The 23,115-nt window shown below is 35.2% G+C and overlaps 1 protein-coding gene across 2 annotated transcripts in view; it reads right to left on the reverse strand.

Moving 5' to 3' along the window:
* TBC1D19 (TBC1 domain family member 19) overlaps positions 1 to 21,688 on the reverse strand; it is a 108,634-nt gene extending 86,946 nt beyond the window's left edge. Inside the window, exons 1-3 of one of the 2 annotated variants that reach the window (XM_044680775.1) lie at positions 21,522 to 21,688; positions 4,415 to 4,487; positions 3,481 to 3,526 (exon numbers count right to left, since the gene is read on the reverse strand). In XM_044680775.1, the coding sequence (XP_044536710.1) occupies positions 3,481 to 3,526; positions 4,415 to 4,487; positions 21,522 to 21,620 (218 nt within the window). In that variant the 5' untranslated portion in view covers positions 21,621 to 21,688. The remainder of the gene's footprint in view (positions 1 to 3,480; positions 3,527 to 4,414; positions 4,488 to 21,521) is intronic. The other variant, XM_044680776.1, reaches the window with a different exon arrangement.
* Between the last annotated feature and the right edge of the window lie 1,427 nt (positions 21,689 to 23,115).

Here is a 23,115-nt window from a genome sequence, read left to right on the forward strand (position 1 = left end):
AATATTTGGTATCTCAAACCTAGAACAAATTATATCTTTTAAAATGTTCTAAACTGTTTCATTTGCTTAAATAATTTTTAAAAACCCAAACTTTTTTCCATCTAAAAATGTTTCAAATCACAAACTTAACAAGCCTATTGATCAGAGGAGAGAATCTATACAGTCATATGTGTGTTTTAGGCAATATCATATCTGCAGAAGACGTAAAAGCAGTGTGCTTTGTGTGATATGTATAATATACAAAACCACATAATTTGAAGTAAAAGCACAGTGAAAATTATGCACTTTAACTATTTTAAAATTAAATCATCCCTTTCCAGAATCAAAATCCTGTGAACATTTATTAGTGCCTTAAGTAATAATGTAATTATCAGGAAATATTATCTAAAATAAAGATGTGGAAAAAAGGACATCATGAAACTTATTGAAACTAAGATAGGGTTCAAATTAAATAAGGTCAGAGGCTATGAGGATTCTTGTTTTATATCCATTGGAAAAGTCTAAAGAAGATGCTTTTTTTTAAGAAGCAAAAAATATTAGAAGGCCATTAATGTCAAATTTGTTCTTCAAAAGCAAGGGGTATGAACTAATGATGACAGATTAGTTCAAGCAGGAGATACATTTTAAATGCTTTAATAATATATTTCTACCTTTCTCCCTAAGTTTAGATTTCCAGCTTTCATTAAGCAGCATGAATATCAAAGTAAAGAAGAGTATCTGGCCATCTTATCCATGAATGCTTTTGTTGTTGTTGCTGTTCAACCATGTCTGACTCTTTGTGACTCTATGGATCATGGAGTTTTCTTGGCAAAGATACTAACATAGTTTGCCATTTCCTTCTTCACAGGATTAAGGTAAACAGAGGTTAAGTGACTTGCCCAGTGTCTGAGGCCAAATCTAAACTCAGATCTTCCATACTCTAGGCCCAGTTCTCTACTCACACTTAACCACCTAGCTACCTCCCTGAATGTTTAGAAAAGTTTAATTAGGTGAAGCCAAGATGACAGTTTAGTAGCAACAAAAGCTAAAACCACTCTGACAATCCTTTCAAACCAAACTTTAAAAAGTGCTTCAAAATGACAGGAGTCAAAAACCAACAGCAAGATAGAGTGAGAGAGCTCTCCTCTTGAACACAACTTGAAAGATAGGTAGAGAGAGAATTTATTTTCATGGGATAAAGGGGAACTGGAAGCAAAACTACACAAAGAAGAGTGCTGTGCTGGCAGACCACTTCCCAACCTACTTTGCCTGGGCATAGGCCAACTTTGGTATCCTGGGAACCTACCTACACCAACGACAGAGTACCATACATTTCAGACCCACCCCTGGTACCAACCGGCAGTGAGGTCTGGAAGTCGATAGGGCTTGGCTCTTTCAAGCCTGCCCTGTGGTGAAGCCCTTAGCCCCAGGGAAAAATGAAAAGTTTAATTAAAATTAGGTCAAATGTGAATGTCCATATGGTTTTTTTATTCTATAATATTCTGGAATCCCTAGTTGTTTCATGCTTATAACTACTACTATAGTTACATATTGTGATATATACTTGTCATATATTTACATGCATATATTTGTACTAGACCTATTTACCTCAGTAAGTTTTATGTTCCTTCAGAGAAGAGACTATGTTTTCTAATTCTTTTAGCATTTTCCACACAGTTCTGCATACAGTACAATAAATATGGGATGAGTTAAAGAATAAAAATTATGGGTTAATTATATGGCGAAATATTTGGATATATCTTTATGGGAAGTATGAGATTAATGAGAACAATGAGTTTATTTATCTCAACAAGTATTTATTGAGATACTGTTATGTGGCTAGTTTTGTGAAAGGAACAAAAGAAGTATTAAATAGTTTCTGGATTAAGGAGTTTATAATACAGTGAGAAAGAAAAAACATACAAATAAGCTACATAACAATATAGGGAGATTTATAATTAATGATTAAAATGAGAAGTATAAATAATAGTTAATGTAGAAATTTAGGAAAAAACAACATTGTAGACTAAAATGATGGATTTTTACAGAAAATAAGAAATTTAATTTAGACCCTATTTGTTAAAAAAAAAAGAGGATCTTTACACATTTCTGGAATAATTATAAAAATGAGTAAAACAAAGTTTGACATACATATACACAGATGAAAGGAAAGTTCCCACATTTCTCCATTCCACTTTCTCTGATTAACTACTTATTAGTTACTCTAATAATCTTCCATTCCACTAATGAAGACAAATTTGCTTTGAACCAAACATTCAATAGTTTCCATAAATTACTTTAGGAGATAAATACATGCTCAGTCTGCCTTATAGAATTAGGCCTTTTGAAAAAATTCCCAAATAGTTCTTCATCATGAAAGTAGGAAACATTTGCAATATATTCCTAGTCATGGGCCACAAAAACACTACCAAAAATATGATATTATAATATAACATATGAAATCATAATACAATTCTGTTGTTATAACAAAAGAATATCATTATAATATTGGCATTAGTAGATAAGAAAGGCCAGAGTGGTTAAAAACATTCTGTGTTATACTTATGCATTATATACATTATTAAGTGTATGAGAAAGCATTTTATTGATGATATAATTTAATCTTTTAATGTCTTATTCTATTTATTTACTTCACTATCTCAATAAATTCTGTGAAATTACTGATATGAGTATACACTCACCAAAAGTGAAGCACTCAACTCATCCATGCCTTCTCATCTTGTACAGTTCTTGTTCTCACTGTCCCTTAGAAGTCTATACAGGAACTATCAAATGACAACCTCAACTATCCTGAATAAAGCTAAAATCAGAGAGCAAGGGGGAAAAATGCCTAAAAGTAGCCAAAATGGATGGGTCAGAGATAACTCACCAAAAAAAAAATATGTACAGGAAATGTCCTCACACTCTTACTTAAAATCTGTTTACTCTTTGGACAATATTAAAATTGTCCAAATTGATAGGCATAACTATCTAGTTTCCCCACCCATTAAAGATATACTTGGTAGAGTAGTAAAAGCATTTGAGTATGAGTTAAGGGAATCTAATCAACATTATGCTGCTAATTAACTATGAGTAAGTAGAAGAAATTTTCATTCAAAATGATTAATTTTTAAAAAACTTTTCCTACATAAGTTATCTGTAAAGTTCACTTTTATGAGATGTCCCATTCCTCTACTATGTAGGATGTGATATATTACTAAAAATCTTCAGTCTATTAACAATAAAAATAGAAAATATACCAAGTTCATAAGGAAATTTTTGTAGTAAGGTTTGGGATAATATTAGCAACACTAATATTTTAAACAAAATATTGGCTAATTGTACCAAGATGCTATACACAGCATCTCTTCTAAGACCTTCAATATTTTCACATTGATTATTTTATTCATCTTCACAAGATCCTTAAATGGTAGTTAAGGACAGAAAATGAGAATGCATGCAGCATGACAGAGAAATCTAAAAATCAGTGGAAAAACTCACACAGTCAGTTCACTATAAACAGCATTATGAAGTTTCTTCTCCCAACCTGTAAAATTAAAATGTAAAATATAGGTTTCAGTAAAAAAAATTATTTATTGCTATTAACCATACAATGTGAAACTATGTTATCATAGTGATTGTTTCATTCCCTAAAACTCTCCTACAAATTCACCAAGCTCTAATGACTAACACTGGGTGTCACAGCCATCACTGAATCAATTGTCTTTGATAAAAGAACAAAAGAACATTATGCAGCATTTTTTTGGGATAGAAGTACCACCCACCCTTCTTTCCTTCTATCAGAATACACAGTATTTCTCAGCACCCTGTGTGGCAGCAAAATCAGTAGGTTAGGAGTTAAAAGATCTAATTAACATTATCCTGTTAATTACATCACAATTTTTCTGGGCCTCAAACAAAAAATTAGTTTGGACAAGATGACTTTTTAAGATCCTTATACATACATGCACAAACATACACACACACATTTTAATTGCAATTTTACCTCTTTTTTTTCAGTTAGGGGAAATCAAATAAAAAATATGAAGGAAGAGAGAATACAAAGGAGAAAAATAAATCAGAAATCACAACTTAAAGGCAAATAAATCATGTCTGTTAAACTTATTAGATAATCCATTATGCTTATTATATTCTTCACATGGGATAAAGTCATTTAGTATTCATTAATGTAACTAGTCATTTACTCAGCACTGACTGAATCTTCAGAAACATCCTCTCTGCAACCAGAAACTCATTCACTCTTTATATTTATTCTTCATTCCTTTCCTCAAAGAGACTGTAGCAGAAGTAATTTTATGGGTGGGAGAATAAAGTAATTATTTTATATTCCTCTGTATATGTATATATAGACATAGATACAGATATATAGAAATATTCCTCTTTTAGCGTGACAAAAAGTAGCTAATTTACAAACCTGTTATTCTAAAGAACTCCTTAATATCTTCTTTGAGGGTTTCAAGTTTAATCTCAGGTTTCTGAAGACTAACCTGTTATGTGTAAAAAATAAATAAATTTGTTAAAATTAAGTCTTTTGGTTGATACTGACCAATGTTCAAACTGAAGTAGATATGGTATATGTATATAGACTGCAAATAAACTTCATTTCCTTGTTCCAACATCATAAACACCTATCTTTTGAAAAGACTAACAAATAAAGGACTTTATTATTTCTTTCTAAAATAGTAGAATCAAGGACAATAGCTTGTAATACACTCAAAATGAAAATACTTGTAACTTGTACATATTTACCTTTTCACATATGAACCCCAAAAGGCAGGCAATAGATCTTAATGCAATTTTCCCTTCCTTGTACACATGACAACTTTATTGAATGTATCAAACTCAAAGAGATCTCTCATCACTATTTGAATTCTTCCATACATCTTTATGATGTGCTTAGACATAATTTTGTTCAGTGGCTAACCCCCCCTCGGATAAGATTTCATATGAGTAATGATACATATCTTAATGTATCCTAACTTCCTCTAATTTTGTACCAAATGAACATGGATTTATTCATTCCTAGTAGAGATTATCTTCTTTATATTTACCAGGGTTTTCACTCATATTATACTTTTTATTCTAATTTATTCCAAAACAGAAGACTGTATGATATAGAAAAAAAAAGTTTTAGAATGAGAGTCAGATAAGTTGAGCTTGAATTCTAGTCTCATCACCTACTCCCTTTATAATTTTATTAAGCTACATGCTCAATAAATGCCAGACACCTGTGTTAGGTGCTGAGAATACAAAGAGAAGAAAAAAATAGTCAAGAACTTTATATTCTATCATGGGGGGAAAAATGAAAATAAATAAGAGAATGCTATTTACAAAATAAAGTCAAGGTAAATTTGGAGGGGAGATTAGAATATTAGTAATTAGGAGATATCAGAAAAGACTTCCAGTATAAAATGGTCTTTGAGATGACTAATAAAAATAAACTAGACTTTATTAAAAGCAGAGGTGAGAAGATGATGCATTCAAGAAAAAGGGGCAGGAGAGGGAAGACCAGTAAAAGGGCACATAAATGGAAACAATCATTTGTGATGATCAAAAGAAAGTCCAACTTGGCTGAATCACAGTGTGTAAGAAAGGGAATAATGTATAATAAAGTTGAAAAGATAGACTGAGGTCAGACTGTAAAAGTACGTATTTGATCCTAGAGGTAATAGGGAAAAATTAAGAGTTTAATTAGTTAGGGAGCTGACAGAAAATTAGTCTCATATCTGTATGGATCTTTGAAGATGAGAAGATTTAAGGAAATATCAGCAGTTAGGAGACTATTGCAATAAGAAAAAGGATTCCTCAAGACTGAAAGATAATAAGAGACTGAATGAAGGCAATGGTTCTGAGAACAGGAAGGGAAAAAAAGGAAACAGATGCAAGAAATTTTGTGGAAGTTAATAAAAAAACAATCAAGAGTTAGCAAATGGCTATGTGGGGTAAAGTTAACACTGGGGCTATGAACCTGGGTGGCTGGAATAATGGTGGTGCCTCAACATAAATGAAGATAATTGGGAAAGAAGTGGATTGAGATGGAAGAGGGAGGGGAAAAATTAATTCAGTTTTGGATTTACTGAGTTTGAGATATTAGAGGATATCCAGTTTGAAATATCTAATGGGTGGTTGGATGTAAGGTACTAAAGCTAAGGAGAGAAAGTGGAACAATATAGAAAATTGTGAGTCATTAGCACAGAGATTATCATTAAATCCATGGGTTCTAATGCATTCACCAAGGGAGAGTATAGAGAAAAAGACTGTCCAGAACAGAGCCTTGAAAAAGAATACACACAATTAGAAGATATGATATGGAAGATGTACTGGCAGAGGAGGGTTTCACAGATAGAAGAGGAAACAAGAGAGTAGAGTAATTAAAACCTAAAAAGGACAGATTTATCCATTAACATTGCTATATGACCAACAAGTTAGAGGATTAGACATTTCCTTCAAGCCTCATGGACTCATAAATCTTCAAAAAAGGAATTAAGTTCAAGAGATGAAGTAATTTAATCTGTCTTCATGGTACAGGTCACCAAGAAAACAAATAAGGAAAATCCCTACCCCTTTAACACACTTGGTAATTTTTCTTCTACTCTGAAGTTCCATGTTCCCAGAGGCAGGGCTTCAAAAGCCAACCCACAGGCTTACAAAAGGTCTCAACTGTACACCCCAACCACCTCCTTCCTCCCAATGTGCAGAAGTCCAAATGGAAGAAATTTGCTCAGGCTGCAATACCAGGATAGTAGCATTCTGTGTGTCCCAAGAGAGCTTAGCCAGAGAACAGAAAAACAGAGAGAAAAAAGGCAGGCCCATGTATATGAACCTGTGTAACATTCACTAAGTCTGAGGGAAAGAACACAATATTTAACTGCAGTTATCTCTGTTCTTTCCAGAAGTCACTTGAAGCAAAAATTAAATCTGGTAAACCATTAAGTGTCCAGTATGAGAAGATGCTTTAACCTCTACGGAAACTGCTATCAAAAGGTAGGGAATCAAAAAGAGAGCAATAGGGGGAATTAATGGGGGAGGGGGAGGAATGAAGTTACCAGAGATCTCAGGAGGAAAAAACTCAATTCAAGACCTTAAGTCAAAAGGTAAGATCTTAAGGGTAAAGCAAAAAATGACCTCCAAATCAGGAAATTAATCAGCACCAAAAGAGGCAGAGGACCTTTGTAGATTCCCAAGGGAGCTTGGAACCACAGCAAATTATTTTAAGATCGTTTAAAGGAGAAATAAGAAATATGAAAGAATTTATGGCCTGCATCACAAAAATAATTAGCCAAGTAGAAAAACTTGAATCTACTCTAGAAAAATCTCACCAAAGCAACAAAAGGAAATGATAACTAACTGGTAATATAAATACATGAAAGTGAAAAAGAATCTTGAAGAAGAGAACCTAAAAGCAACATTAAATAACATAAAATAATAACATTAAAAGCTTCCATGATCTCCATACAAGCAGAGCATACCAACTGATCTTGAAGATATGATGTATAAAAACAATTTAAGACTTAGAGGGCTTCACGAAGAATATGGCAAGTCAAAAAACTAATCACCTTCAGTCAAAGGTAAAACAAAAACATTGACCATAATACCTGAACACAGAAAACAAAGTGCCAGTTGAAAGAATCCATGAATCATCTAAAAACAAAATCCCATTCTGCAAATTTCAAGTCACATATAATGGTTAAACTTAACAGTCCCATAGACAAAACAAATTTTGCAAGAGACAAAAAGAAAGGCCTTCATTATAAGAGAAAGCAAATTTTGAATAACAAAAGACTATTCCATACCCCAGGAGGGAATGGAATATGTTCCAAAGAGTCATAGGAACTCAAGGTGCAGCCTAAGGTAACCTATTCTGTAACTGAGTTAAATTATAAATGAAAAAGGATAGACATCCAAAAAGTCCTAGAAAGAAAACCTGACCTAAAAAAATTATTTGCTTCTCATACACTTCAGAAAACAAATATAACAGGGAAAACAAATATGGCAACCAATAATAATAATAAAATAACAATAGAGATCATTAAGAGTTTTCTTTCTAAATGTACAGGTATGAACAAAAGGTGAAAGCAGAACTCAAAGAGAAAAATATTGAAGAAACAGGCATGAAACATCATGAATTAAATCTCAACACCTCATTTACAGGCGATTCAATGTTTTCTGTGGCACAAAATTACAAAATGGGAGTACACATAAAAGGGGGAAGAGAGGAAGAAGAAATGAAGGAATATATGAGGTATCCTAACAAGATAGCCTAGAGGAAAATGAGAACAGAAGCAAAGGGAGAGATTGAAGCAGAAAGAAGAGAAAGGAAGAATTTTTGTTTCAGCAAAGAAATGGGGTACCAGTGATAAATGATCTTTTGAGGGAAAGGCATATGCTATAAAAAAGACATCGAAACCTTACAACTACTCTGATCTTCAGGGATTTAGTGCTTAGAGAGACCACTATTCCTGTCTCAAGAGGAGAATCAGAGTTGTTGGGGCAAATGACATCCAAAATGTGGGTCAGTTTTACTAAACTTTCCTATTTTTAAAAAATTCATTAGTGTAAAGAACACTTCTCTGGGAGGGGTAGGAAAAAGAATATGGTGGAAAATAGAGTAATGTAAAAACAAAAGACAAATTAAAAAAAATTTTTTAAAAAATAAACTTTTCTCTTGAAAGTTATTAATGATCTTGTGAGTTAAGCAATAACCTAGCCCCTGCTTCTATGCAAGTTAGGGCTTTTTTGCAGGTACTGAAATTATTCTTGAGACTTGATTGGTTTGGAGAACTAAAGGCTTGAATTGTTGAAATCACTTTCTCGTTGCCTAAGTACCAAACAGCCATGAAAAGTTCTAAAAATTTTTTGATGTTTGTTTAACAGACCATTATGGGCAACTCAGACAAGGGAGCTTTGCTTCACTGAATCAACTCAAAGATATCTTCTGAATGTATACTTTTTGAATATCCCTCTCCTTGCTTTGCCTAGATAAATCTCCTTTTGTTACTTGCTAAATCTATAAGTATCTCATTTCATTCCAATATTGAACACAAACTATGAGGGGACTAGCCTGCATCAGGCCTAACATAGGACAATTAATGCAGAATTGGGACAGAATGATCTTACTGAAGTAGGTGATGGACAATATAGAGAAAAGTTAGCCCAGACTGGCCTCCATGTTCAGAGAAATGCTTTTAGTGATGTGTTCATAGATAGGGTTGCTTACCATGAGGTTTCTCAACCCTGGGAAATTAGAGAGAAAACTTGCTGGTGGCCTCCTAAACCAGGAATTTAAACCTCTTTCAATTTCTACTAGAATATTTCCTTCAAAGCAGTCAGGAGGGATTGAATTTTGGGGAATTGAAAGTGATTTTTCTCCACACTAGAAAAGAATAAATACAATTAAAGAGATCTGTTCTACCTTTGAAAGAATAATATTTCTAATGGTCAGTATTGCCAAAGCCTAGGGGGAAGCCTACAACAATAAAATCTCTCTCAGCTTTAAGGAAGGAATATTTGGGAGTGAATGAGGAAATAACTGTTCAGTTTTGAGTGACTTTTTGGATATGATCATGTAGTTGAACAAGCAGTTTTAGTCGCATATAACTGGTTGTGGGCATAACCAGTCAGTTAAAAAGTCATAAAGACTCCCAAGAGTGGGAGAATTCAAACCAAGGTAGATACTAGAATTTTAACATCATAATTGTACTTGAGGAACTCTTTGAAGGTTGTTGATTTCTTCTTTTAGTTTTGCATTTGAGAAGCTAAAATAAATTTATGCTACATGACCACTGTTGTGATTCTTTGGTGCAAACCACTGAGGGAGACTCTTGAAAGGACAATGCTTAATTCTACCTAGGAGCCCAAGCAACTTCCTAGAACTGAGGATATGGACAAATGTACCAATTGCAACCCAGTTTATTTTCTGAAGATAGGCAGGGGTAGCTCATTAATTTTAAATGTTTCTACTCTCACTCCCATGTTGTGAACTATCTCTCTTTCTCCCAAATTTCTACTGAGGGGGACCCCTGCAGAGCTCAGGTGCTCTCTATCAATCTAGCAGAAATGGCTCATGCTTACACATAGTAGAGAGATTATATGTGCTGACATAGAGGAGTGTCTTGGCTTTTTGAAAATATTATGCTCTATATTCTCTCCTGTGAGAAGAGATGGGCAATCCTGAAGTGGACATTTCTGGTCTTAGTGACAGTTTTGTGAGTCTGATATGTCAGGAGCTCCTGGATTCTTCAGTGAGGGGGGACAGGCAACAGAAAGGATTTCCTGCACTAAAAATGACCACTGACAGGAACAGGACTCCAAATATTGGCATAATTGGTGAGTATCCTTGGGAATTTCTTGAGACATCTTTTTGTAGCTCTTGACTGCATCAATTAAGGGAGACCAGCTGAGTGATGACATTCTGGCTTGCAGGATACAGCCTTAGCAGAGGAAGGCAAAGTTGGATCTTAGAAGTAAGAGCACCCACAGTACCCCTGCAAAGTACAGAAGATCAAAGGGCAACACAGCATCCTCCAGCACCGGGTCACAGTCTTCTCATTTACAGATGAAGAATCAGAGGCAGAGAAAGTTAAATGCCCAATCTTACAACTTAAGTTTCTGAGATAGATTTAAACTCAGGTCTTTCTGACTTCTAAGTCTTAAGCACTATATTATGCTGTCTTTTCATGTTGTCTCCCATGTTAAAAATGTAAGCTCCTTGAGGACAGGGACCATTTTTGTTTTATATTTGTATTTCTAGAACTTAACACAGTACCTCTAACATACTAAGTGCATAATAACATAAAAATGGATCTTTGCTTTCTCTTAATATTAGTTTTCTTAGCTATCATATCAAACTATCTACTTAACACTAAATGTTCAGATCACTAGAAGTACTGTTTTTTTAGATGAACCATTTCATATTTATACGTCTACTATTTTGCATTTAAGTTAATTTTTTGAGCCCATATATAAGATTTTATACTTATTCCTATACAATTTCTTTTTATTGGATTCTTCAAAACATTTCAATCCATCATGTTTTATTTGGACTCAATTTTGTCAATTGTGTAAACTTTATGCCAACTACAGATAGAATCAACATGTTATCTTTACCTTTATTCAAGTCTTTAATACTACATTAAGTAGGATAGGGCCAAACACAAATCCTCCAGGCACTCTGTTGAAGACCGCCTTCAAGCTGGTTATTCCACCTATCTTGTTCACAATATTAGCAACAGAGGTGATGTCAAATTCTTTGCTAAAATCCAGCAAATTATATCTAAACATTCTATTGATTTACCAGTCTAAAAGAAGATCTAACACCTATTAAAAGAGGAAGTAAAATTAATTTGCCATGATCTGTTCTGGCATGACCCATTCTGGCTCACTGATCACTTCCTTTTCTAGCTATTCTCTATCTTTTTTTTTTTCAAACATTCTATCTTTTTTTTAAAGCAACCTGGATATTTGCCAGTAATAAAAATCAAATTTGCTACTATGAAGGTGTGGATGTTTCATAATCTACTCTCAATTTTTTGAAAATCAGAGCAGCATTTGCTCTCCTTCAGTTCTGTGTCACTTCTATTCTCCACAATGTTCCATTGATCACTGACCAGGGCTCACTAATAGCATCTGTCAGTTCTCTCAGATATAGTTAATCTGGGTCTGCTGATGAGCTCACCAAGGGAAACCATGTGCTTCTTTATTCTCTATCTTTGGTTTAAATTTCTTATTGGCTATAATTGTTCTATCTTTTCATAGGGGAAGACCATTCTTCTTGCCAGAGTGGGGAAAATGAGCAAAATAATAGTTCAATAAATTATTTTACCTTCTCTCTATCAGTTGTTATTACAGTTCCATTCACTTGGAGAAGTAATATTGTCTTTTTCTGATTCTCTTTTTCTTTAAAATTGCTAAAAACATAAACAAATGCAAGCACCTTTTTGATGTCCGTGGCTTTCCTTGCCATCCTCAGCTCATTTTGGGCTTTACTGAGAGCCTTTAACATTATTCATATAGGATGTGTGCTTTGCTTTTGCAGCAAATTTTCTGAGAACAGCAAGTAATATAGCATGGCCAATCTATAGAGCACATGAAAGGGAATAATGTGAAAGCAGTCTGAAAAGATAAGTTGGAACCAGTTGCTTTACTCTTCTGTACACATCTTTTAAAAACACAAATTTATCAAAAATAAGCTCCCAAATATAAAAATAAACATTGGTAAGGCTATTGAGAAACAGGCACTTTGATACATTGTTAAAAGTATTATAGATTGGTGCAAGTGTTTCAAAAACCCTGATAACAAAGAGTATGGATCATAAAATCTTTTAAACAAGAATCCCTGTTAAATACTTGTAATTTTTAACTTAGTAAATAAATCTTGTGAGAAGTTAAGTGACTTGCCTATGGTTACATAGTTGGAGACAAAATCTGTACCCTGCTAACATTATCTCCTGTGCTATGATGCCTAGAAAACTAACATGTTTTCCTTAAAATGTCTTTTTTAAAAGACTTAATATATAGAAATGCACATAATTATACAAAAACATTCACTTGTTAGATATATCTGTAATAATAAAACATTGTAAATAAACTACATATCCAACAACTGGAGGATGGCTGAATAAATCATGGTATTTTAATGTAACAGAGGAAAGATACCTAAAACAAGAAATACAAGCATAAAAAGTAAACAAGAGAACCAGAATAGCATATACATTAACTATATAACTCCACATTTGAAAAAAAAAAAGAATTTTAAAAAGCTAACAACAAGCAAAAAGTTGCAAAAGGTAACATATCTTTAAGAATTTGGAAAGGAATACAAATTTTCTAGATTTTCTGTTACTCTGATTCTATACTTAATTATGAAGTTTTATGTAAGATTCTACTTTTTATTTTGTGCATTTAATTAGTCATCTGACGATGGGTATTAAGTTCAGGATAAATTTTAGGAAGTTTTAAAAGGTCAGTTAGAAGCAATAGAGGCTTCTTAGTGGTCTCAATGAATCAAATCTTTCTTCCCTCTCCTGTCTTCCATGTTAAAATTCCCAAATCACAGGTCTGAATACATTGTTCCCTTTTCTTTCTTTCTTTTCTTAAACCTTTAACTTCTGTCTTGGAATTAATACTAAGTATATCATTTCCAAGGCACAAGAGTGGTATGGGCTAGGCAATTGAGGTTAAGTGACTTGCTCGGGGTCACACAGCTAAGAAGTATCTAATTTGAACACAGGACTTTCCATCTTCAGCATGGCTCTAACCACTAAGCCACCTAGATGCCCCATCTCCATTCTCTTTTTTAAAAGTCTCTTTGGTTTCACAATCTTTAGATTAAAAAACAAACTCCTCAGTTTGGCATTTAAAACCCAAAACAATCTGGATCTAAGCTACATTTCTAGGCTAATTACATAAATATTTCTACCTTCTAGTCAAACACATTTTAGTCAGCTTGTGTGTTCCTTTTCCATGACATTCCACTGTGTTCTCTGCCACCTAACTCTATGCCTTTATATAGGTTGTATCATTGAGGACAATAAGAATATTAAGTAACTAAAATTATTTAGCACTGACTGACTCAGGGACCTGAGAATAAAAAAGAAATAGTTGCTGTCTAAAACAAGCTTACATTTTATTGAGATGGGATACAATGTCACACAAAGGAGTAAGCACAAAATATTTACAAAGTAAATATAAAGATTCTGCAGCAAAGAGAGAGAGGAAGTAATAAAAAGTGCATTTAGGAAAGGCCCAATGTAGGAGAAAAACCCTGAACTGAGCCCTGAAGGGAGTTGGGAGTTGCAAGAATTAGAGAGGAGGGAAAAGCAAAGTAGATGGAATATTCTGGTAAGAACAACAATTAGGGGCATGTGACTGAATGGCAGAATTCATGAGATGAGAGTAATACCAAACAAATCTATAAAGACTAATATCCAAGCTCTTTTATAATCTGGATTCAATCAGAAAAGTGTGAATTTTATTCTAGAGGTTAATAGAGAGAACAGAAGCTTTTTGAATAGCAGGGTAATGTGGCAGACTTCTGCTTTAGGAAGATTATTTTGAAAAATGGTAGAAAGTAATGTAATCAAAAGAGAAAAAAGTAGGAAAACTAATCAGACAATTGTAAATGTTTAGATGAGAGTGAATATCAGTGAAAATAAGTGGATAAATGGAAATAACACCATGTGATTAAGTGCCAAGACTTAGTAAACAACTATATATGGGAGATGAGTGAGACTTAAGAGTCAAAGCTGACTCTGAGGCTGCAGATGTGGATGCCTAAAAGCATGACAGTGGTCTTGGAATGAAATTGGAAAACTAGGAAGACAGGTAGGATTTAGGAGAAAATATAATAAATTTGGGCTTTCAAAGTTCAAGTTTGAAACGTTCTAGGGCAATGATGGGCAAACTAAGGCCTGCAGTCAAGATGCAGGCCCGTGAAATGTTCTATCCAGCGGCAGGACATTATTCCTAATCTGAGGAATACAATGAGTAGGATACAATACAATGAAACTTTGAAAGAGTTGCCTTAGAAACAGACTGACAGATGAGCATTTTCTTTCCTTTGGCCCCTCTTTAAAAAGTTTGCCCATCACTGTTCTAGGGTATCCAAGTGGAAATGTTCAGCAAACAATTAAAGACAAAAGAATAGCACAGAAGAATGATGGACTACATATATATATTTGGAAATTATATTATGATAAAAATATAAGATGATAATTGAACCATGGGAGATGATGAAATCCCTTAGAAGCATAAAAAGACAGAACTATCAGAACATACCTGTGTCACCCTTATACCTAACGAGTGGGATATTAACGACAATCGTACAAAAGAGATTGGGAAGGACAAGCCACATAAGTAGGTTTAAGGATTAGAAGAACAATATTATGAAAGTATAGGGAGAATGTATCCAAGAAGAGAGAATGGTCAACAGAATCAAAGGCATTTCAACTAGATGTGCCATAAAATAGATTTGGATCAGCTGATGAGCTTCAGTCATGCCCTGTGGGGCTCATACAAAATCAACTAACTAGTATACTTTCAAGTGTCTGGCAACTTAGTGGTAAAAGACATTCTAACAAATCCTTTGTGAACTGCTTCAGTGGGAAGAGAAAGAAAAGTGTCTTGGCCTCCTTCCTGTCTTGATAAAAGAACAGTTGCCTTATGAAATTTGGAGAGGGTCAGAGACTTTAGATTTTTTCCCATCAGAGTTCTAATATTATTAGTTATATATTATATAACATAATATATAATATATTATTATACTATTAATAGTTACCAAGTGCTACATTGTCAGTGTGACCCTGAGAAAGTCATTAATCTCTCAGTGCCCCAGACAACTTTCTAAGACTATGAATTGCAGAGAAGATAGGCACAAATCTGCAATGACAGAAAGCTTCCTCTACTAACAAAGTCACATGTACTGTCTAAAGAGAAAAAAAAATTAAATAAAGATTAAGGGATAGAAAGAAGGGGAAAATAGAAGCAGAAAGATGTTAGAAGACAAATCGTACTATAATATAGTGTTTGCAGTTAGAATACAGAAGAAACAAATACAAAAATTGTTGCAGAAATGGAATCANTTTGAAAAAAAAAAGAATTTTAAAAAGCTAACAACAAGCAAAAAGTTGCAAAAGGTAACATATCTTTAAGAATTTGGAAAGGAATACAAATTTTCTAGATTTTCTGTTACTCTGATTCTATACTTAATTATGAAGTTTTATGTAAGATTCTACTTTTTATTTTGTGCATTTAATTAGTCATCTGACGATGGGTATTAAGTTCAGGATAAATTTTAGGAAGTTTTAAAAGGTCAGTTAGAAGCAATAGAGGCTTCTTAGTGGTCTCAATGAATCAAATCTTTCTTCCCTCTCCTGTCTTCCATGTTAAAATTCCCAAATCACAGGTCCGAATACATTGTTCCCTTTTCTTTCTTTCTTTTCTTAAACCTTTAACTTCTGTCTTGGAATTAATACTAAGTATATCATTTCCAAGGCACAAGAGTGGTATGGGCTAGGCAATTGAGGTTAAGTGACTTGCTCGGGGTCACACAGCTAAGAAGTATCTAATTTGAACACAGGACTTTCCATCTTCAGCATGGCTCTAACCACTAAACCACCTAGATGCCCCATCTCCATTCTCTTTTTTAAAAGTCTCTTTGGTTTCACAATCTTTAGATTAAAAAACAAACTCCTCAGTTTGGCATTTAAAACCCAAAACAATCTGGATCTAAGCTACATTTCTAGGCTAATTACATAAATATTTCTACCTTCTAGTCAAACACATTTTAGTCAGCTTGTGTGTTCCTTTTCCATGACATTCCACTGTGTTCTCTGCCACCTAACTCTATGCCTTTATATAGGTTGTATCATTGAGGACAATAAGAATATTAAGTAACTAAAATTATTTAGCACTGACTGACTCAGGGACCTGGGAATAAAAAAGAAATAGTTGCTGTCTAAAACAAGCTTACATTTTATTGAGATGGGATACAATGTCACACAAAGGAGTAAGCACAAAATATTTACAAAGTAAATATAAAGATTCTGCAGCAAAGAGAGAGAGGAAGTAATAAAAAGTGCATTTAGGAAAGGCCCAATGAAGGAGAAAAACCCTGAACTGAGCCCTGAAGGGAGTTGGGAGTTGCAAGAATTAGAGAGGAGGGAAAAGCAAAGTAGATGGAATATTCTGGTAAGAACAACAATTAGGGGCATGTGACTGAATGGCAGAATTCATGAGATGAGAGTAATAGCAAACAAATCTATAAAGACTAATATCCAAGCTCTTTTATAATCTGGATTCAATCAGAAAAGTGTGAATTTTATTCTAGAGGTTAATAAAGAGAACAGAAGCTTTTTGAATAGCAGGGTAATGTGGCAGACTTCTGCTTTAGGAAGATTATTTTGAAAAATGGTAGAAAGTAATGTAATCAAAAGAGAAAAAAGTAGGAAAACTAATCAGACAATTGTAAATGTTTAGATGAGAGTGAATATCAGTGAAAATAAGTGGATAAATGGAAATAACACCATGTGATTAAGTGCCAAGACTTAGTAAACAACTATATATGGGAGATGAGTGAGACTTAAGAGTCAAAGCTGACTCTGAGGCTGCAGATGTGGATGCCTAAAAGCATGACAGTGGTCTTGGAATGAAATTGGAAAACTAGGAAGACAGGTAGGATTTAGGAGAAAATATAATAAATTTGGGCTTTCAAAGTTCAAGTTTGAAACGTTCTAGGGCAATGATGGGCAAACTAAGGCCTGCAGTCAAGATGCAGGCCCGTGAAATGTTCTATCCAGCGGCAGGACATTATTCCTAATCTGAGGAATACAATGAGTAGGATACAATACAATGAAACTTTGAAAGAGTTGCCTTAGAAACAGACTGACAGATGAGCATTTTCTTTCCTTTGGCCCCTCTTTAAAAAGTTTGCCCATCACTGTTCTAGGGTATCCAAGTGGAAATGTTCAGCAAACAATTAAAGACAAAAGAATAGCACAGAAGAATGATGGACTACATATATATATTTGGAAATTATATTATGATAAAAATATAAGATGATAATTGAACCATGGGAGATGATGAAATCCCTTAGAAGCATAAAAAGACAGAACTATCAGAACATACCTGTGTCACCCTTATACCTAACGAGTGGGATATTAACGACAATCGTACAAAAGAGATTGGGAAGGACAAGCCACATAAGTAGGTTTAAGGATTAGAAGAACAATATTATGAAAGTATAGGGAGAATGTATCCGAGAGAATGGTCAACAGAATCAAAGGCATTTCAACTAGATGTGCCATAAAATAGATTTGGATCAGCTGATGAGCTTCAGTCATGCCCTGTGGGGCTCATACAAAATCAACTAACTAGTATACTTTCAAGTGTCTGGCAACTTAGTGGTAAAAGACATTCTAACAAATCCTTTGTGAACTGCTTCAGTGGGAAGAGAAAGAAAAGTGTCTTGGCCTCCTTCCTGTCTTGATAAAAGAACAGTTGCCTTATGAAATTTGGAGAGGGTCAGAGACTTTAGATTTTTTCCCATCAGAGTTCTAATATTATTAGTTATATATTATATAACATAATATATAATATATTATTATACTATTAATAGTTACCAAGTGCTACATTGTCAGTGTGACCCTGAGAAAGTCATTAATCCCTCAGTGCCCCAGACAACTTTCTAAGACTATGAATTGCAGAGAAGATAGGCACAAATCTGCAATGACAGAAAGCTTCCTCTACTAACAAAGTCACATGTACTGTCTAAAGAGAAAAAAAATTAAATAAAGATTAAGGGATAGAAAGAAGGGGAAAATAGAAGCAGAAAGATGTTAGAAGACAAATCGTACTATAATATAGTGTTTGCAGTTAGAATACAGAAGAAACAAATACAAAAATTGTTGCAGAAATGGAATCAATAAAAGACTTGAACTTACTGGATCTGAGAAATGAGGGAGTAAAATATCACCCTAAGGTTATTAATATAGATCACAGACCAAAGACAAAGCTACAAAGAACCCTGGAGAAAACTTAAGGTAGCTTCCTCAAATTAAAGATGTAGAAACTGAGATCCACATGGATTAAATAGCTTTTTAAAGTCAACCTTCAAGAAAGTTTTTAATGTCTTCTAATCTCATCACTTATATCATCACTCTAAAATCATCAATCAAATCATCACCAATTTTCTTTTAAAGATTAAAGCTAATTTTTTTTTCTCATTTCACAACCTCCTTAAGCCCTCTACAACATTTGACACTGCAGACCACTCTCTCCTGGATACTTTCTCTTCTCTAGGTTTTTGTGTCACTGCTGTCCCTTAGTTCTCCTTCTACCTATTTGACCTTTCCGCAGACTCCTCTCCTGAACTATGGATGTACCCCAAAGTATTGTTCTTTGTATAGTTGATTTAACTGTGTTCTACATGTGTCTATGTCTATGTCTGCTTCTGTAGCTGTTTTTCTCTCTCATCAGCTTACCTGGGATTAATTATCTCTATGCTAATGACTCCAGATCTATATAACACAGAGTTCTAGGTCTCTCCCAATTAAAAACTGGACATTGTTTCCATATTTCAAACTAGACAGAAATCACTGCCTTTGTCCTCTACTTTTAAGTCATTTTAATGAAATTACCATAGTAAAGTTAAAATTAGGGAGAGAAAATTTTTTCTAAGGACTTAAAACTTGGAGAACAGCTAATAATTGATGAAATACTAGTTTTGGAAATATAGAAAAATAAAAATATTTTTCTTTAAAACAGGGAAAACATTTAAATGTAAAGAAGCAAGGATATACATGGATACATAAATACAAGTAATACTAAAAATGTTTCATTGAAGAACTTATTAAACAACTTCCTAGCATTTAAAAAATTCTAAATGAAGAATTCTTAAATTCTCCTATCTTTTTACCTGGATACTAAAAACTAATGATGATAGAGGAACTATAAGACTTGTATTAAATTTGAAATCATGGGATGAACCTCACTTCGGAACAAACCCAAAGCCCAAGACTTGAGACAAACTAGCAATAATATGCAGGCGATACTGATGTTTTATCCTGCCCCAGGGATGAAAAAGACAAAAAAAAAGGAATTAACATCAGATTTAATCTTAAGAATCTGAGGCTCCCAAAAGAGTAGGAAATCGAAGTCCCAACAGTTTTCGGCCTTCTTTCCGCACTTACTGAAGCCTGAAATCCCAGCTGAGTGCTCAACCTGGAGCCTCTGAGCTTCTGGACAATGTGAGCAATAATAAGAGACAGATCCGTCTCTTCCTGCAGCATGTTCCTTTGGTGCTAGGGACAGGCAGCAGGTGGGGGAGGGAAAACCGCTGGGTCCCGGGGAGGAAACGTTAAACTCAATTTGACAGAAACTTCTCCAGGACCCTTTTAACAAAGGGACGTTTCCGCGTAACCAAGCAACTGCAGACGCTGCATGTGCTTCCTTCTCTGAGTCCCGCTGTGAACCCAGAGTTTTACATCATAACGGTTCCGCGAGAGGAAAGGGCCTAGGGTAGTATGGGCAGAAATATGGAACTTTCAACACTTCACATAGCTCAGACTAAAGGGTGTGCCCATTTTGCCTTGCCATTGTCTTGAAATGTGAGAGTTCTTCCCAGAGATGCAGAGCAACGGAGAAGCAGCAGCTCTTAACATTAAACAGTCTGTAACTACCTCTTTCATAAAATATCAAATAGTTTCCCACGTTCCTGTGGACTCTATTCCTATATTATAAATTCTTGGGATTTTCATTTTTTTTTTTCTGCAGTCCTGGATAGTTATTTTTTAATCCTCCCAAAAGTTGAGGCACTCCTATTAACCAGTAACATCACATAGCTTTCTTTTTACAGTAATTTGAAAAAAAAAAAAAAAACAACAACAAAACACAAGTTTTTTAAAACAAACGTTTACACCAGGAATTGTCTTTCACATTTCCGCTTCCTGGCTTCCTTCAAATCTCAGCTAAAATCCTACCTACCACAGATAATCTTTCCCAAATTTAACCTGTATAAAGCTCCTTTGTTCGTTTGCATAAGTTTTACCCATTACATTGTGACCTCCTAGAGACCAGGGATTGCTTTTCTTAGTATCCCCAGGGCTTGGCACTAGAGCCTGACACACAGTAGGACAAAGTAAAATATTTTTCAGTTACAAAATAAATGTTTACTGACTGACACAAATGAATAAACATGAGTATATAGCACATGTAATCTTCTCAGCTTGCAAACTCAAGTACTTTTAAAAGAGCGGAAGGAAATTTAGTGCTCTGTAATTCAAAAGCAAAATTGGGGAATTGTTGAAGGTTCAAAGGAGTAACAGAATTGAAAATATTCCAAGACTAGACAGAACTTTTTTAAAAATGTAAATTATATTTAAAAAGCTTAAGAAAAAACCTTTTTGTCTTCAATGTATTGATTCACAAAAATCATTGCCTACAACTTCAAATGTACATATCAGGGTTGTTTTTTTCTTTTTCTTTTAAATCATTAATTATAAGTGTTCCCAAAATCATTAATTACAAGTCTTCCCAAGATGCAAAACCTTGTCGGTGATAGGGGTAAAGTGGGAAGGGTATGGTGCTGAAAGGTTGCTCCTGGGGCAGACCAACAATCAAAGGAAATGGGAATCTGGAGGTGACTACCCTCCCTTCTTCCCCTCCACTCATACATCTCAGTAGCCCCGGATCTGCCCGGCAGAAGCGAAGAGCATGCAATCAATGCATGCATTCTCCCTCCCCTTTTCCCCCAAAATTAATAAACAAAGAGACCCCCCGAGGCTCTGGGGCATTTGGAAACCCTGGCTTCCAAGGCCCACCAGGATCTATGCTGCCGCAAAGGGGCTGGCGCGCACGCAGGACCTGAGCGAACAGAAAGGGACAAAGGCGCGGCCTCTGGATCTGGGGCCCCTGAGGCTGATGCTGCAGCAAAGAAGGGATGACAATGCCGAGAAATCCCCGGACAGGGTAGAGACAAGGCCGGGACGGGTAGGGCAGGGCAGAGTCAGGCCCATCAAATCACTCACCCAGGCCTGGCGCTCCAGCTGAGCATAAAGTCGAGAGCCTTTGAGCTTCTGGACAATCTGGGCGATGGTCAGGGACAAATCCTCCTCCTCCTGCAGCATGTTCCCCGCGCTGCCGGCCAGTCTGTAGGTCGAGGCAAGACCGAGCCGCTGCTGCGGGGAAACTGGACCCCGGGTCCGAGGTACTGGCCGGGACGCCAGCCCCGGTGGACACTACACCGGGACTCCACGGGCGTTACCAGGCAACTGCAGGGACGGCCGGTCCGTTCCTCTTAGTGTTCCCAGCAGCCCCAGAGGCATGGGATAGAAAGGTTCCGCAATCCGTAAAGGGCCTTGACGTTTGCTGAAAGAAGGAAGGAAGGAAGACTTTTTCCCCCCTGGTTACACACCTGGGGACATTGGAAAACCCAAATGCCACTTCCACCAATCCCTTTTCATCCGAAAGAAGCTAAAAAATTTCAGCAATATAATCAGATGCCCACCCCTCCTTTATTCCAAAAGAAACTGAAAAATTTAGCAATGTACATATGAATCTTTTCTTTCCTTTACTACACTCATAATTAATTTATCCTGCTAGCTACTAATGCTAGTAACCAAAAGTGCAGCCCTTACACTCCTTAAATAAATGTCGGGCACAATTGGCAGCTACTGGAAACTAAGGTTCCTGAGTGGGAGTGAAGGAACTGGAGAAGATACTCCATCTTTACCAGCATATAAACTCTAGCTTGATTCTTTTCCATTAATCAACCTGTTCACAAGAATTTATAAATAATATATACTGTAACTGTGCTGGGTGCTAGGGACGCAAATACAAACAACCCATAACCACAAGGAGCTTGCATTTTCTTCCAGAGATAAAACACATTTCCAGATAAGAAAACACCAAATATATACAATACAAATACAATGTAATTTCAATGAGAAGACACCAAGAACAGGGGTAATCAGGGACTCTTGAAGAAAGGAGCACTTGAGTAGAGTCTTGAAGGAATCCAGTAATTCCATGAAGTGGAGGTGAGGACAGAGAGCACTCCCAAATGAGAAATATTATGTGCAAAGGCTAGGAAATAGGAAAAATGTCATATTCCAGGCATTTGGATGACTGGGTTTGTGGAATAATGGCAAAGCTTGACCATAAAAAGAGAAGGTAGAAAAAAGGTCGGTTTAAGTAGAAAGATAATGAGTCCTATTTTATACATGTTGAGTTTGAAGTGCTTATGGGATGTTCAAATGGAAATGTCCAATAGGCTGTCTGAGATTTAAGACTGGAGCTCAGAAGAGTTAAAAGGGCTATATATGCCCACTTCACAGTTATTTCTATGGAGATGACATTTGATCCCATGAGAGCAGATGAGATCATCAGGAGGAAGTACAAAAAGAGAAGAAAAGCAGGCCCAGGGCAGAGTACTTATATGTACCTAGTCAAGAAACTGATGTTGAAAGACACTGAGAAACAGTAGTCCAACAGGTAGAAAAAGAACCAGGAGAGAGTTATGTCTTGAAAACCAATGGGGGAGAGAATATCAGTGGTCAATAATATTAAATGCTACAAAAAATGATTCATGATATCTGAGAAAAGGTCATTGGATTTAGCAGG

This window comes from Gracilinanus agilis, chromosome 6, assembly GCF_016433145.1.
Source record: "Gracilinanus agilis isolate LMUSP501 chromosome 6, AgileGrace, whole genome shotgun sequence".
Taxonomy (NCBI): Eukaryota; Metazoa; Chordata; class Mammalia; order Didelphimorphia; family Didelphidae; genus Gracilinanus; species Gracilinanus agilis.